Source organism: Tursiops truncatus, chromosome 17 (assembly GCF_011762595.2).
Source record: "Tursiops truncatus isolate mTurTru1 chromosome 17, mTurTru1.mat.Y, whole genome shotgun sequence".
Taxonomy (NCBI): domain Eukaryota; kingdom Metazoa; phylum Chordata; class Mammalia; order Artiodactyla; family Delphinidae; genus Tursiops; species Tursiops truncatus.
The window spans coordinates 4,593,417-4,611,006 of record NC_047050.1 but is presented as its reverse complement, the minus strand read 5'-3'; the positions used below and the strand labels follow the sequence as shown (position 1 = coordinate 4,611,006).

Below are 17,590 nucleotides of genomic sequence, written 5' to 3'. Positions count from 1 at the left end.
AGGAAAGGTGGGTGGTGTGAGCTCATCTGAGAGATGCTCTGGGCAGAGAACGCAGGAAGCTTGGATGTGGAATGTGGCAGTTAAAATCATAAGGGTGGGGGGCTGAGCAATTGTTTTAATTCAGTGAAGCCTGTCAGATGCTGGTGTTTTGCTACTGAGTACCTTTCAGCAGCTACTGCCCAGGATGTAGTTTGTTTGAGCAAAGGGAAAGCCTTCACCACAGGCAAAATGAGAAATGAGCTTATACTTGTGTTTCAGTGCCCTTGATCTATCCCACTGTGTTAGCAAGTAAATACGGCTCCTCCTTTAACTGACCCCCTTCTACACTCTTGGGACAGGAGTCAAGGCATCTGTGGTGTATGTAGCGTGTCCCCTAAAAGAAGGCCTGGACATGCTTTCCCAGTGGGATTCTGACAGCACCTCGGGAGGCCTTCTTGGAGGGGCTACAGAAGTACCAAGTGTCCCCTCCTCCTTGGGACACGTGTCGTCAGGCCTCTGAGCTTTACTTTAGGTTCTGTGAGCTTCCCGTACCTAAGGAAGGAAAAAGGCATGTTTCCTCCTCCTTCTTCCTCCTTTTTGACTACATCGTCCTCAGGGAAACCGAACTATCTGGGGAAAGAGAAGGTTCTTTTGAGCAGATCACTTTGCAATATGGGTCAAAGCTGGGGGGTGGCTCTCAAGCCTGGGCATGCATTATACTAACCTTAAATTCACTGGGAAGCTTTTCAAGTACACTGACACATCCCCTGCCCACTCCCCCAGGGCAGAACAACAGAGTCAGTGTCTAGGGGTGGCGGGGGGAGGATTCCGGTTTTCAAGTTCTCAGTGACCTGGGACGTGAAGATGTAAGCCAGCCTGCACGCCTCTGCACACCGAGATTAAACAAACACCTACCCAGCCCCTGATTCTGCCTGCCAGGAACCCTAACGGTGCGTGCTGTCCACCGAGCACCCTGTGTATGGGCACAGGCCGAGAGTAAGCCAGGAGGCACGAGGCGACGGAGGAGATGCTGGAAGCAAAGGAGCACAGACTTGACCGAGGGGGACAGTGGAAAGTAAAATGGCCAAAGGAAGCAGAATTGTGAGGAGAAAAACACGGTGAAGATGAATTTAGTAATTTCTTAGAGACTTCTTTTTGCTTTAGGGATTCCTTACACTTTCTCTCCATGCTGGGTCACGTGTGTGATTCTGAACTAAAGCGTGAACAGGTGGGTGTTTGTAGAAGATGCGCCGTGGCGAATCAGGTGACCAGCTATGCAGGCATTAGATGATAATAGTTCACCTGTGTGGAGATGGCTCTTGTGAATTGAGAATTTTAGACTGTTTTAGAAAGGACCGTTTTGTTTTTGTTTTTGTTTTTTTTTTAAAAAAAGATCACACGGGAAAAGAAGTTAAAATTTAGGGAAAGCAAAATATTCCATCCCTTTCCCCAGGCACCCAACATCTAGGCAACACAAACAAAGTGAAATTGTAATGGTGCTTGCTAAGCCTGTTTGAAAACAAATCCTGTTGGGCCCCCATAAAGGGATAATCAGCTGTCCAGCCCAGCAACTCCTCCGTTCTCCAATCTGAAAACACTCAAAAGATGGAGGTAGAACTTGTATACAATTTTTTAAAGGATGTATCTAATGGAATCACCTCTCATCCCACCCCCACCACCTGGTACTCATTTTTATATTGATGACAGTAGGAAATGTTAAACACCAGTGAAAAGCTTCGCGTTACTGGGCCAGGTGTATTAAAATAAAATTAAAAATTGAAATGTTAGGTATATACACAACAGCATAAGTGAAATGTGATGTGATATAGCATTTTCCATTCAAAGCTTTTACAGTAGAAAAACTGAATAAACAAAACCTCTCGTCTCTCTTGCTCCAGTGGCTCAGTGGAGCCTCCTGACTCATTTATTTTCCATCATATCTTCATATAAATAGTCTCACACAGACCTTACACAATTTAGAAAAGATTGCTGAATCACAGAAATAGCCCCCAAATATGGCATTGTTACTTTCTAGAGTTTGACTAAAATGAATACTTGATCATTAAAACAATATTCAAAATCACTTGAAGCAATAAAGAAAATTCTGATGTTTTGTAAGGCCCTAGAAGTTTCTGCAGAGATCAGAATCTTATTGTTCTTCCAAACTACATTGTCCAAAAAAGTCTGGATACAGGAAATTGTGGATTTGAAAAGCTGGACCGTTAAAAAGTATTCCTTCTTCTGGCAGAGCAGTTTCTAAGGCGCCTTTCCAGGGTGGTCTGGGCAAACCCCGGCTGCTGCGGGGGGCGGTCCATGTCGCTTAACACGGCTGCCCTGTCTGTTTGCAGGTGACACTTTCAAGGAAAGAGACCCCCTTTTCCCAGCTGGGGTTCTAAGCGGCCTCCACCGAAGGAAACACTGAACAGTTTCAGATTGCAGGGGGTGGGAGATCACTGAAATCTGGGAACGACACTGAAGCTTCTGACTTCACCTGCAAAATCTAACAGGTTGGATTAGTAAATTTGTTTTTTTTAAACAGAGAAGCTAAAGCCTAGAGAAAATACAAAGAAGCGTCATGAAAGGCATATGTTATTTTACTTTCATAAATGAGTTTAGCTGTGCTCCTGTCTGGGATTTACTGAAATGGCCTCTGAACCTCTGAGTCACACACCCCCTTGTAAACATGAGGCCGACATGGGTGCACTTTTGGTGGGACAGGTGTTGTCTTCTCAGAAGCCCGTGTCCAGAGGTTGGTCTAGCGAGGCCGGACTGCCCACGGGGAGCAGGCCAGGCCACGCACTGGTGGGCAGTGGCCCTTGCGAGCAGAATCCTTTCCCATGGGGGGTGTTCTTCCTGAGTGTTAGCCTTGTGTGTGGGAAGCAGGGGTGGCCGGTGACCCCAGCCCAGGAAATAACTAGTGAGCAGGGATTGTTACGTTTTCCTTCCTAAGGAGGCAGCCGTCCCGTGAGTGGCCTGAGTCCCCTGCGCCCTAAGGCTGCTGCTGGTACTGGCCCTCCGTGGCCGTGTAGAAGTCGTCCAGGACGCTCTGCAGGTAGTCGAACGTGGGCCTCTCCTCGGCCTTTTCTTTCCAGCACATTTTCATGATGTCGTAGAGCTCGTCCGGGCAGTTCTCCATGCGGGGCATCCGGTAGCCCTGTGACAGGGCGGTCATCACGTCGGCGTTCGTTCTCCCTGAGGCCGAGAAACCACAGGTACCATTTAGAAGCCTGACCCAGGCTCGCGCGCTGCAGTGGTCCCCACCTCCTGCCTCTGTGGTTGAAGCAAAGCTTCGGAGGCTGCCGCGGGCTGAGCTGTGTTCCCACCATGCCCTCCCCTGCAAACCCCTAGGTTGCACTCCTAGCCCCCCAGGACCTCAGAATGTGACTGCATTTAGAGCTAAGGCCTTTAAACGGGTGATCAAGTCAAAATGAACCCTTTAGGGTGGTCCCTAACTGCCTCCGACTGGTGTCCTTGTAAGAAGAGGAGATTAGGAAAGGTCGGGGGAGACACGTGGAGAAGACGGCCGTCTCAAGCCAAGGACAAGCCTCGAGAGAAAGCAAGCCTGCCGACACCTTGATCTTGGACTTGCGGCCTCCAGAACCAGGAGAAAATAAATTTCTGTCATTTGAGCCACTCAGTTTGTGGTATTTTGTGCTGGCAGCTCTGAAAACTGGTACAGAGGCTAAGGAAATTTCTGTAAGCGATGAAATAAATGTTAGTACGAAGGCGATCAAGGCACCATTCAGTTGCCAAAGTGAAAACAGGCAACCGTGGTAAACGGAAGACAAAGTGAGTTCTAATGACAAAGGACACTGGACTTGACAGACCTTGTGAATGAACAGCCCAATCCTAACACTTAATCTCACTTTCTTTTGTAGTATTTTTTTTCCAGCTTCTACCTGTAATACCAAAAAGATCATTTTCCCGTACAGTATCTCCTACCAATACTTTTTCAAAATTAGCTTGTCATCGTAAGTGTACTTAAAGAAGTCAGGATCCTTAAGTCAGCCGGACCAATTGTTTAATCCCCACTCCTCAAATGGTCCCGGCCTTCAGTACAGTAAGAGGCAGAGTCCGCCAGGCTGTGGGAAAGAGCACATCTCAACAGCTGGCGGGGGAAGCAGGCTGCCCGCTCTTCCTACGGGGCTCTGCGAGAGAGCTGACCACGGAGGATGGCTTCTACTGTGGTCACATGTCTCAGGGCAGTTCAGATGCTGAACTGTCCATCTTTGATACTGAGAATGGCTTTAAGGAAGAAAAGGTCATTTTAATAACATTTTCCTCCAGTGCTAAAGTGGGATATCGAGACATGCTCCTTTGGCAGTTCTAGCAGGACTTATCCACAGCTGGGTGTTTGGCCTATTTTGTGGCTACCTTATTCTGTAGGGACATGGGCTCCTCTAGTGAGGAGCTGTACCTCATGTGGAATATTTTCACGCGTAGAATGCATATAATATCTGGCACACGGGGAGCTCCATTCACCCCAACCATTCCCTTTCCATAGTTATCTCCTTTCCATAGCCATAGATTTTACCACTAGTGGTCACTGGAAAGATCCTAAAAGGTAACTAGACAGTTTAGGGGAAACATCTTTGACTTGACTGGAAACAGAACCTTCTTTTGAATTTATTCTCAAATCCGTGTTTTTCAAATTGTGCGTCACCACCCATTTGGGATCAATAAATTGATTTTGGGGGAGCTACCAGTATTTAAAAATATAAATTACCAATATAATAGAGTAAACTAGAAAAGATCAGAGTGCGCTGTACATGGCAAAGGTCAGTGTGGTCTTGTGAAACTTTTGTTTTATATATGGAACGGGTTTCTGTCTATTTCTTACTGTGGGTCATAATCAGTGACCTCTGAACTCCTTTGCCCTTAACTAACCTTTCTTCTTCTAAGGACACAGTGACTGAAGGGCCCTGCCTGGATTTAAAGCCCTGAAAAAAGACACGACTATTTCTGTCTTGGAAGAGCCCTTGTTTGTGAAATGGGAAGATCCAAGCCAACCTTATAACTGTTAAGATCTCTTGAAAGTTGTTTACATGGTGAATTAATTTTGCTCAAGTCTACTTCTGCAACATCATCTTCAAATATTTGTGTAACGGGAATGTTCTAACTGGAACACTTCATTTGCTTCTCATTGCTTGAAGCCAAGGGGCTGATTTGCATCGCTTTCTTTAATTGGGCTCCTGGTCTCCATAAATTATGTGGCTTCAGCATTGCTCTGGCTTCTGTAACTAGCCAAGCTCACTTGGATAAATTTCTGAAGAAATATCCGTGTTTACTTCTACATGGGCGTTGGGGAAAGTTCTGGGGTCCTGGCAGGAGGATTAATATCCTCCTGGATTAATATCCAGGATAAAGGAAACAGCCGCTGGACCTGCAAGGCTGGGTAGGAATACCTCTTTCACCTCCTTCCTGGAGAAGCCCCAGTTGCATAAAAGGTCAGAACGTGCCCACAGAAGATAAATAAACCTTTCTAGGGCCCACGCTGCTGCACTGCAGATTTTTTTCTTCCTTGTTCTTATATGTTCTCCTAACTCCGAAGAACTCTCTCAATGATGCAGAGGAAGGCCAGGCATGCTCCAGCCTGCCTGGGGAATCTGACTTGATAAGAGGAATAAAAAGAAGGAAATCTGAAGTCTGTCTTTTCATGTACAAGTAAATCTACCAACAAAATACGGCTATCAACGGACAAGTCTGATGGAAGAAAGAAAGAGAGGAGAGAGACCTTGACCGAACCCTAAGATTAAACCCGGTGCCGGTCTGTTGTTAGGTTGAAGAAGGCAAACACCCACTGGCTGGTGATCTTTAAAGGCAAGCAACTGCATATTCCATCCTCCCTCCTTTCGACAAGCGTGTAGTGAGTACTTCCTACGGGTTATGAGCTGGCACTAAGCTCTGAGAGGTACAAAGATGACTAAGACAGAGTCCTGTCCTCAAATGGCACACAGCCCGGTGGGGAAGCCAGCTCAGGAGGCGGAGCTGGGGGGTGGGCAGGAGGTGACATCTGGAGTCGGTAGGAATTGGCAGAGACTAAACGTTGGTGAGGGAGCAAGGGAGGGAGAAGAACGCAGTAGAGCAGAGATGAGAAAAGGGACGGGGGTTGGCTACAGGAGACAGAAGCCCGGGCACTCCAGGAACCAGGACGATCTTTAACGACAGAGCGAATCTGTATGTGTGAGCCAAGGAAGTACAGCTGGCCCGGGACCGCAGGCTCCCACCCAGTGGCAAATTATTTTTTTCTGAGCGCTGCTTGTGACGAAGCATTTGCAGCACGACGAGTTTCCTGATTCTGGTTCACATATAGCTTAAGATGCTATAGATATACCTGGCAAGAAGCAGCCAGAAAAGACACGATGCTTCCGAAAGCTTCGTCTTTTTCAAACCTCCTTTCTCTTTATAAGAGCGAAGCAAAACAAACCCCCAACCACAAAGGTCCCCTCTAGTTTCTTTAGAAAATTGCTATACAAATATGACTAGAGTGTTGCTTTTAAGATAGTGAAGGATCTTTTTGCCCTACCTCCCTTTTTCCCTTTAATTCATTCCCAAACCAAAAGAGAACACGAAAGAGAAGAACGGCGTCTCTGATGTAATCGGGAGACACCTGTCAGCCAGAGGCAGAAGTGGTCTGAGCCCAGAGGAGGAACGTGACCCGAGCGCCCGCCAGAGAGAAGTCAGCAGTGGATGTCTGGTCACCACGTCTTGGGACGGGGCGCTCCTGGGCTGAGGTCGGTGCTGCAGGCAGGCCTGGACCTGGAATCCGCCTCGCAGGTGCCCAGGATAACGCCGGAGGGATGGAAGGAGAGAAGCTCCAGGCCCAGTGGACGGAGTGCAGGGGGCGTGGAGGACACTGGGAGCAAGGAGAGTGAGGCGCACCTGGCCCGGGCCACAGCCGGGCTGCACCTGAGGACGCCAAGCTGAGTGAAACGAACCCGGCACAAAAGGACACATACGGTACGATTCCACTTACAGGAGCGCCGAGAGCAGTGCAATTCCTAGAGACGGAAGGTAGCACAGAGGTGACCAGGGGCTGAGGGGGGGAGGCGGAATGGGGACTTAGTGTCTAATGACCCGAAGGACCACAGTATCGGTTTGGGAAGATGAAAAAGTTCTGGAAATGAACAGTGGTGATGGTCGCACAGCACTGTGGATGTACTTAACGCCACTAAACCACACACTTAACAATGGTTACGATGGTAAATGTTATTCTGTGTTTCTTTTACCACAATAAGAAAACCCACAACAACAGCAAAGAAAGACGCTGATGTCCGCTCCCAGGGCACCTCCGGAACGCTGATGGCCAGGCGGTGCTCCCACCGGCAGGGCCTGGAAGATCCTCTTCAGAAGGAACTAAACAGTCCCAGAGAACAGACCTGAAGATACTGCCGGGTGAGGATGCTGACAGTGAGCCCGGTGGTCCAGAGGCCCTTGTTCCACAAGACGTCTCACCGAAGCAAGGGGGAGAAGGTAAGCCTCAGAGGAGGACAGAGGACAGGATGACAGGGACAGAAGCGTAGACAGGGGGCTCTGACGATCACCCCAGAAGGTCTACTGTCCTACCAGTGAGTGATTTGGAAAGAGGCAAGGAGCGAATTTTCAAAGAAGCAATATACGAAAACTTCCCAAAATCTATGGCTACAAGTTTCCAAATCAAAAGAACAAAACAGGTACCGAGCTGACATAAAAATGACAGAAGTGTCACACCAAGGTACATGGCCATAAATCTCAGGGACAAAGAAGGATCTCGAATGCTTCCATAGAGGAAACGGGATCCTAGGGAGGAGACAGTACAGAAGCCATCAGCCTTCAGGGCAGCCACTCGGAAAGCTGAGGTCAGTGGAAGAAGGTGCTTAAAATTCTAGGTGAGGACGTTTGGTGAACTAGCGTTCGTAACATAAACAAATTTGGTAACTGGACTTATTTAGCTGTTTAAGTATATTTAGGGCACGAGTCTCTCCAGAAGAAGTCCTATTTGGAGCGAAGTGTATCTTCTAGGTACGAACTAGAAGAATATTATCTTTGATGCCTCCAATTTTCACGAGGCAATCTCCAAAGTCGAGCACGCAACAATCGTGATCTGTTTACTCATTCGGCGTCCCCACCCATGAGGGGAGAGTGCTTCACGGCAAGAGCTTTCGGTCTAGGGGCTGCACATTTAAAAGCATAACAATAAAATAGGGTTGAAATGGACTAACAGTAAACGAAGACAAAGGAGTTTTGAGATTTGCCCCCAATACAACGACTAGGTGCAAAGCCCTTTCCTAAAAAGCAGGTGACGGAAAAGCCCTTTTCTGCATTACACCCCATGTGCACAGAAGTTCGCGGCGCCAGCTGTGCCAGTTCAAAGCGTCTGTTCAGCGAGTAGGACTGCAAATGGGAAACGACACTCCCGTGCTCCACTAGCGCTTACTTCGTATTTGACGACCAGAGTTTTGATAAGTTTACTAACAACATTGTACATTTTATTCTCACACTCCCAGGGTCTGTTTTCTGTGGCTGCTATCCGTTTGGGCATCCAGTCACTCTGTGTACTTGGTACAGCTCTAGTTATATACGCCTTGATATTCCTGGGATGTCTCTGACGGATGCACCAGAAATTGAGAACAGTGGCTGCCTTGGGAGCAGGGGTTGCGTGGCTGCAGACAGACGCACCTGTCACCTTACACCTCTTTGTACCTCTTGGACTTAGAACCGTGTGACCATATTCTTATTTAATAATAACTAAAATGGAGGAAAATCTTGACTTAGGAAAGAACAGTCTGCGTATAATATTTAGAACGATGAACAGCAAATGTTAGGATAAATCGCCAGGATTCCCGAAAGCCAGTGCGTCTCAGGAGCCGACAAGGGTGAGGCCCTGGGGGCAAGTTCCCATCAGAAGCCTCTTGCACTACCTGATTTTTTAAATATATTTTTTAGACAAGAAGTAAAATATTTAATAAAAACATACTTGTAAAAAGTTAGCCGCTTCAGGAATTTATCAAGAAAAAAATAATGTAACCTGTTATTTCATTGCTCAAGGATAGTAACATTTTGATATATTACACCTTTTAGTCTTTTTTTTTCCTCTGTTCATTTTATAGGAGACTTTCTTATTTCTCTTCTGTTTTTATTCCCCTTTTCTTTCTCTTAGTGCCTTTTTATTTTGCAAAGCTAGGCCTATAGCTTCTAAACCACACAAAAAAGAGACATGTCCAGCGCTTTTCCGGGTAAAGAAAGTATTCTCCGATAACTTAATTGTCAGTGGGCCTGTCGGAAGCAGTTTTATAACAGTGATGGGACTGGCATGTACTGTCTATGTTCACCAGTGTCCATGCTCTCTATGGATCGAGTCCTCTGATAATTAAGTAAGTAGGACTGTCCGCTCTGTTCACATGTCCTAATGCTAGAGGCTCTCATAGCATACAACGCTTGTGACTGGGAAACCTCATCAACCCAGAACTCCCGAAAGGATGACACATCCCTGGTCCTATCAGAGGACAAGAGACTGCAGAATAGACCAACGGATGCTCTCTGGTTAGTCCTATCAGGTTTGTGTGTGTGTGTGTGTGCGATCCTCACTGCTTTTCTCCTGGTTATTTTATAATTTTTATGGTTTTTCACCCCGAGCATTTTCTAATCGTGGGCATTGAGCACAGCAGGTCAGGCTGAGAAGGCCGGGATTCCGCAGCGGCTCTGCCAGGAGCTCGTGATGCAGTTCTGGGCAAGAGTCCCCGTCTCAGAGCCTCAGGGCCTCGTCTAGCATCACTGTGGAGCATGCAGAACATACCACACAACACGTGTGAGGCTGTATGTTCACCTGATCAGATGTCATATATATATATATATAAAATCTGTCTCTATAGGTTATAGGTTATAGATATATAATGTCAGATATCCGGGCTGATCAGGAAATACTGTCCCCATTTTGCAGGGGTGCTGTTCATGAACTTCAGTGTCTAGAACAGAGCGGCCGTCAGAATATGAAATGCGGGCACCAGAGGGGCTTCACGGTACAGTCAGCCCACTGCACAGGCACCACTGAAGGCCTTCCCCTCCGGCTGGCCCCCCGGGCCCCAGCTTCTCTACGGCTCAACCCCGAAGGGCAGTGAGGGCGACGAGGAGCGCAAAGGCCGTGTGACTGCTCTGTCCCAAAGCTCCCGAAGCCCCTGCGTGGCCCGAGGCTCGCGTCCGCTCCCGCCCAGCTCCGCGCCTCCAGCCCCTGATCGGGACCCCGTGGGCCACCCAGGCCCTTCTGTCAAGTCCCCGAGTTCCCTGCTGCTGCCGGGATCACTGTTTAGAACCTGCAGCCCTGCCCCACCCCCCGATCCCTACACCACCGTGCCCCCTCCATGGCGCCCCTCCCATCCTGCGCACTGGCCCTATTACCAGTGATTATTATTAGTGATTGTTATCAGTCTCTCCCTCCTCAGGTATTAGCGCTCAAGGGCAAAAGCTGGGACTGCTCCATCCGGGCACCTCGTGAGTGCCTGGGCTCCCTCAGATATTTTTTGAACGAGGGCATGACTTAAACATTAAAGATTTAATTTAAAATTGGCCGTATCCATTCATTTTGTTAAAAGCCAAACATTAACAAGAATGTGACAGCTTGGGGAAAAATCCCTCTTCTTGCACATTCCAGCATGGATCCTGGAAAAAGGGAGAGCTGGGAGAATCTGGCTCCGAGGAGGTTAGGAATCCGGAAATACTGAACGATGTCCCCACGTCCAGTAAGTGAAAGATCTGAAGAATCTGTCACTCACACACAGAGGTGGTTATTGCCTGACGAGGCAGAGACTCCAAAGTCCCTTGTGTGAACTTCTGTTTCAAAACTGACCGAGAAAGAATTGTAAAAGCCTTATCTTGGGAGGGGCACCTGTGTCTAACCCTCTAATGCATCCTTATCAGCAGTACCTGTGATGGTGCCAGGCACATTCTAGACAGCAAGGTGTGGAACTGATTAGCAAAGCAAAAGAATATACGCTCCATCAGGCAAGAGGGCAGAGAAGTTTCTAAGCATATCTTAGGACACCTTCCAGTAACGACAGTCAAAATAAAGTTCTAGCACTGTGGGCTTACTTTACTTTTGGATATAAGTTTATCTTTTTATGACTCGTGACACTTGCTTTTTTCTCATATATACCAAGTGAATGGAAATAGGTAAGTAACTGATACCTGGGTAGGGAATTTTCCCATAGGTGACGATTTCGTACAGGAGAATTCCAAAGGACCACACGTCAGACTTAATAGTGAAACATCCGAAGTTGATTGCTTCTGGAGCTGTCCACTTAATGGGGAACTTAGCACCTAGAGCAGAAGACACAGGTGTATTACTTGGGTCTCTGAGCTGAAACAAAAGAGTCATGGGCGTGTGACCCTCACACTTTCCTTTGCGGGGAAAATTTTAATGAATGATTTTGAACAGGTTAACACATACACACAGTAGAAAATAGAGATGGTACAAAATGTCATACTAAGAATGTTTGCCTCCCTCTGTTTCCCTCGCGGGCATTCCCCTCTTAAGAAGCAAAGTTTCTTGTGTATTGTCTTAGCGAAATCACAACTAGCACACTTGAAACATGAGAACATGACACCGAATGGAAAGGCATCTATTCTTAGCCTGTACACCTGTCCCAACACATCAGCCTTCTACAGCGTGTATCCTTCGTGTTCACATTTTCTCTAATGACCCAGAGCATGTTTATACGGAATATACGTATCTCGATGTGTATATTCTTGTGGATACATCTCTTGAAGCCTGTACCAACGGGGATTTTAGATGCTACTCCAAGCTTTCATTTGATAGGACCAAACATTACTACTCTTCTAGGAACTGCGTAGGTTGATGATCTGCCCAGAGTGAGATGACGATGAAACTAGGTTTCTCACGAGAAGCTGGTGAGGCTCAGGTCGACTTAGCCGCCGGGTCACATTGGGAGGCAAGCCTGGTCCCGGGGAACTCGCAGGGTCACCTCAAGGGAAGCAGGGGACTCGGGCACTTCTGCACCCTGGAAAGGCAAGGGCTTTCCACCAACTACTATAGAATTTTTAAAATACATTTGCCTTCACTATGTCTTTGCTTTAGACTTTTCTGTGAAGTCCAGGCCTAGCGCACAGGGCGGGGCCAGGAAGGGCGGGGCTGTGGTTGGGGTGGGGCCAGGGGCGGGGCCTATGCGTGGGGCGCGGCTGGGTGGAGCCTGGGGTCCAGCATGGCCTTGGGGGGGCTTGACTCCCGGTTCTGCTGTTTCCAGCCAGGTATGACCCCGGAACCTTCTCGGCACTTCCATCCATGAAATAAGTAAACAGCAGAACCTCCCCTGTTGCCATCAGGGTTAAGTGGGTGGGTCTGCATGCTTGGCACAGAGGAAATACCAGTGAGGGTAAATATCCTGACTTTTGCCCTGAGGTGACCTACTGTTTCGTTCTAGGACCCGAGCTCTCTGCATTAGGCCACCTGTTTCTCACGAGAACGGTTATTTCTGTGAGACTCTAGGCTTGTCAAATTCTACAAAACCGATGTAATAAATTCTGACTCATGCACTTTGAGGCCACATCTCCTGGGTTTGAGTCCTGGCTCTAGCACTTACTATGGGTCCTCAGAAGCTTCTGAACCTCTCCTTTGTTCTCATCTATAAGGTGGAAACAATAATACTACTTATCACATAGGGTTATTGCAAAGATAAATGAGATGATGTATGGAAAGCACTTAGAATAGCCGCTGCCACCCTGCAGATGCTCACTACCTTTTAGCTACTTCTCCTCAGACTATTTTCCTTGACCTGCCACTTTGCTGAAGATAATTAAGGCCAAGGATAAATTGTAATCCACCTAAGAGAATGCAAACTTGAGGCAGGAGAACTACCGTAAGTATGACGAATGCAGGAGATGCTAGACAAATCAAATCAATCAAGTTTCAATTTGTCTGTCACCTCTATAAATTCTGTGGGTACCTTCCAGAAATAACACACATGTAGTTAAAATAATCCTTGTTTAACAATTCTTAGGAATGTCGAAGAAAGTGCTTGGCTCTTTCAGAAGAGAGAAAGCACTGCAAAAAAACCCACTCAACTTTCACGAGTGAGACCATCAGAATCCTCAGATCATAAGCAACAGAGAAGAATCTGCAACAGGAAAGGTCAGTGCAGCCCCAGACAGGGCTGGCCCCAGAATGACAGGCCAGGAACTCGAAGATTTACTCTGTGCGTCTTTTGGTTTACATATATAATATGGAAGGTGGGAAAATAAAGGAGTGTATTGTTGTAGTGTTATATTTACTTTTGTGTGTGTGATAATTTCCATGTTTTAATTTGTAGTTAAAAGGCCAGAATATAGAGTATAGACTTATTGTTACAAATATTTTCTCGATAGTTAAGGAAAGTATACTTCACTGTTCTGGTGAAAAGCTCTAACAAGTAATATGAACAAAGAATCATGATCCTGTCAAATCTCATTTTGTTTTGCCTTGCTTAATCGAAATACAAACGACAGCATTTGTAAATTTTATAAAAGTACCTTGCAGAGCTAATCAAGAGAGTAATTTTTCAAAACAATTACTAGAATAAACCGCAAACAGCAACTATGGTACATTTTGAGTATTGTACCAAATGAATTCTTTTTCTAATGATGCCTATTGTAATTACTTTGTTAAAAACAGGCAAAAACGGGCTTCCCTGGTGGCGCAGTGGTTGGGAGTCCGCCTGCCGATGCAGGGGAGGCGGGTTCGTGCCCCGGTCCGGGAAGATCCCACGTGCCGCGGAGCGGCTGGGCCCGCGAGGCATGGCCGCTGAGCCTGCGCGTCCGGAGCTTGTGCTCCGCTAACGGGAGAGGCCACAGCAGTGAGAGACCCGCGTACCGCAAAAAAACAAACAAAAAAAAACCAGGCAAAAACAAAATAAAATTAAACAATAACCAAACACCTAAGGGTCGTTCCGGGAACGTACCTTCCCTGGCTGTGTACTCGTTATCCTCAATCACTCGAGCAAGGCCAAAATCTGCGATTTTGCACATGAGGGCCTCGGAGACCAGGACGTTAGCGGCTCGTAGGTCCCTGTGGATGTAGTTCTTCCTCTCAATGTACGCCATTCCCTCCGCGATCTGGAAACAGAAGAAGGCTCTCCTTTAGATGTTCCATTTAGGCCCATATAGGGACATATGGAGGAAAACCAGAAAACTTCTGAGTTCCTGAAATCCTTTCATGTACGATATTCCGATCATTCAAAAATTTAAAACAGTGGGTAAATTACAATCGCCATTTTGAGTCCTTTCTAAAATAGCTGCCCCCAAACCTCCAACGATGGTAATCACTCTCAACATGGTTATTTAAATAGCTACATGTCTCATCCTTTTTTAAGTGCGTGGAGACTTTTCTTCAGATCCTACGAAATTCCTGCATGTAGATACACAGATGTTTGTATCCCAGTTTTTCAAACGAGGAAAGAGAGCCAGGGAAGTGCTGTACCGACACAAATACATTATTGCGGCGTCGAGAACAGGCTGTCCCTGGCCAGCAGCATCCTTGCTGTCGGGTCAGTCGACTGCCCACAGGACCCGGGCTCTAAGCTCTCTCCGCACAGTCCCTCCAGGATGAGCAGAGTCACCCAGACATAAAGCTGAGAGCAGGAGCGAAGCAGGGATAAAATGATAAAGCAGGGGAGGTGAAACTGCTACTCCTCGCTTGCTGGGAAATCGGGTTTTTAAGGAATCAAAATAGGATTATTAAGGAAAACATTACCAAATTATAAAGATAAGAATCAAGAAGGAAGGAGGAAAGGTAGGAAGGAAGGAAGGAAGGGAAGGAGGGAGGGAGGGAGGAACCAAGTAGCTGTGTCTGGTGAGCAGTTAGAGGGAAAACTAATTAGGATTGTGTCACACAGGAATGAATGTATTCTGCGGATTCTACCTTGAATTCCAGGTGGCTCAGCGTGGAGGACCTGAGTACTCCCACACCCCATCCTCAACAGCATCCTCCTGGCTCAGTCAAACGCCGCTGTTTCAGCCAGGCCCTGTGGCTCAGCAAAAGCTTTTTAGCTCCTTACTATGGGGGGTGCTTCTCCTGACCTCCGCCTGGAACGCCTTGCTTCCCCTCTCGGCCAATCACTAGGCTTCCTTCTGGCCAGAGGGCCTTCCCTGAACTCCTCTTGGATAATTTCACTCTACACCCACCATCAATGGTCAATTTGTACAAAAACCATTGGCACCTACTGACCACAGCTTTGCCATTATTTTGAAGCTGTTTAAGGTGCTTACTGCTGTCCTGCCATCCAGACAGCAAACACCACCAGGGAGAAGACACCTTACATCTTTTCTGTTCTCACGTGTATCTACTGGAAGCTTCAGCCATGTCACTCCCCTCTTCTCAGAGCCGAAGAAAGTTCTCTGGTAAGCGTGCTGGGTCTTTAATATCACCAGGATGCTATGCTGTTCACTCTCTGCTGCAGGAATTTACCAGCTGCCACTTCTATGGCCAGAAAATCTGCCATATAATAATCAGAATACAGCAGCTCCGTCCCAAAATCCTGGCAGCCCAGGGGCTCACCTGGGACTCGCCCCAAAGAGTCTTGAACAGGTAACATCATAAATCCGAAAGAACTGAAGAGGTCTGAGCATCTTCTTTAGTAGAAACGACAATGTGATAACGTACACCTTGACTGTGACCAAGAATAACGTGTGTGGCACGCAGGCCGGGCCGGTAGAGTGGAGAAGACCCAGGCCACGCGACACCTGCTGAGTGGACTTGGGGTCCAGCCCCTGCCTGGATGGCTGGGCCAGCCTCACACAGCATCCCTCGACAGGAATACCTTAATCCTTTGTGCAAGACCACCCAGGTCACTCCCTGCATAAAACTAGCCTCCAGATAACGTCTGAACCCCTTAGCGCTGCTCCCAAGGCCCTGGTGACTGGTCCATTATCCTCTACTTCCCACCACTGCCTCCCTCCAGGATCCTGGCTCCTGCAGCCCCTGTCGCAGGGCAGTTCATCCCGCAGGTCTCAGGGGAGATGGCCCTTCTGCTGAGAGGCCTTCCCTGACCCTCCTTCTCCTCCAGTGTGTGTGGTCCCAGGGCCCCCTGCTCACCTAGGCGTCGCAGGAATGTAAACCCCTTAGGGCACACTCCTGTTCTTGAGCCCGCATGTAACATCCCAATGATTCCAGACAAACTGGGCCAGGAAGCGGGAAGCTGGCTGCAATCCCAACACGTCCACGTGTCGCGACTACTGAGCCCACGGGCCGCAACTACTGAAGCCCGTGCGCCTAGAGCCCGTGCTCCGCAACAAGAGAAGCCACCGCAATGGGAAGCCCGCGCACCGCAACGAAGACCCAGTGCAGCCACAAATAAATAAATTAATTAATTAAAATAAATAAATAAATAAAAGTGTCCTGGGAACTTGTGGGTAAGGTTTTTATCACACTCACCAGAGTTCTGCATTTACACAGACCCGAATGCATTTTTGAACATGATTCTCTGAGATAATAACAGACTTGCGGCAAGCCCAGCTTAGCTTGGCTTTCTTTTCCACGTCACAGTGCTTTGAGGGGCTCGTATTCCAAACAATAATAATAGCGTTCACCAAGACCAAGTTTCTAAACAACAGTGCTTGCCAAGTGGAATAAACAATAGATATGAGAGCAAAATAAAAGCTTTCGGAGAGGGCTGGTTTTGAGGTCACAAAAGACTACAATTCTCTTCTTATATAAAAAGTATTATTTCTCTGGTCTATATGCATTTTTCTTTCTTGGTTTCTTTCTTTCTTTTTAAAACCTTAATCTTTTTTTTTTTTTGGTTGTTGTATTTACTTTGGCTAAAGTAAATCCAACTCTATTTCTCTATTTCGCAACAGCAGGAAGAACTCATAGGCCACTTTGGCTAATGGGATCTAGGATCAACTTCGCTTGCACGAATACGTTCTTGCTTCTCCAGGCCACTTAGTCTAACCGCTGTCAGCACTGCAGAAAGAGCTGTTGCATAAATGCATCCCCCCGGGCTCAGCCATCCTCGGGGACCCGGGGAGAGGGGAGCGCTCGCCTCCTACTTTCTTTTTAACTAAATTATGGTTGACTTACAATGTTTCAGGTGTAGAGCAAAGTGCTTCAGTTATACACAGGTATATATGTATTCTTTTTCAGGTTCTTTTCCATCACAGGTTATTACAAGATACTGAGTATAGTCCTTGTGCTCTACAGTCGGTCCTTGTTCTTTGTCTGCTTTATATATTGTAGTGTGTATCCGTTAATCCCATTAGCTCAGAAAGGCTGATCTGAGGGTTTCCCTGGTGGCGCAGTGGTTGAGAATCCGCCTGCCGATGCAGGGGACACGGGTTCGAGCCCTGGTCTGGGAGGATCCCACGTGCCGCGGAGCAACTGGACCCGTGAGCCACAACTACTGAGCCTGCGCGTCTGAAGCCTGTGCTCCGCAACAAGAGAGGCCGCGACAGTGAGAGGCCCGCGTACCGCGATGGAGAGTGGCCCCCGCTCGCCGCAACTAGAGAAAGCCCTCGCACAGAAACGAAGACCCAACACAGCAAAATAAAAATAAAAAAGAAAGGCTGATCTGTGAAGGAGTTCTGTGGAGTCGCTCCGGTTTGGTGAGGACACAGTCTGATTCAGGAGATTGCTTTGTGCCCACAGATA

General features: G+C 47.5%; 1 protein-coding gene across 6 annotated transcripts in view; it reads right to left on the bottom strand.

Moving 5' to 3' along the window:
* Positions 1-1,862: 1,862 nt before the first annotated feature.
* The window catches only part of LYN (LYN proto-oncogene, Src family tyrosine kinase), a 110,674-nt gene continuing 94,946 nt past the window's right edge, over positions 1,863-17,590 (bottom strand). For all 6 annotated transcript variants that reach the window (XM_019925320.3, XM_019925321.3, XM_033843124.2 and 3 more), the window contains exons 11-13: positions 13,905-14,058; positions 11,140-11,271; positions 1,863-3,171 (exon numbers count right to left, since the gene is read on the bottom strand). In XM_019925320.3, the coding sequence (XP_019780879.1) occupies positions 2,969-3,171; positions 11,140-11,271; positions 13,905-14,058 (489 nt within the window). In that variant the 3' untranslated portion in view covers positions 1,863-2,968. The remainder of the gene's footprint in view (positions 3,172-11,139; positions 11,272-13,904; positions 14,059-17,590) is intronic.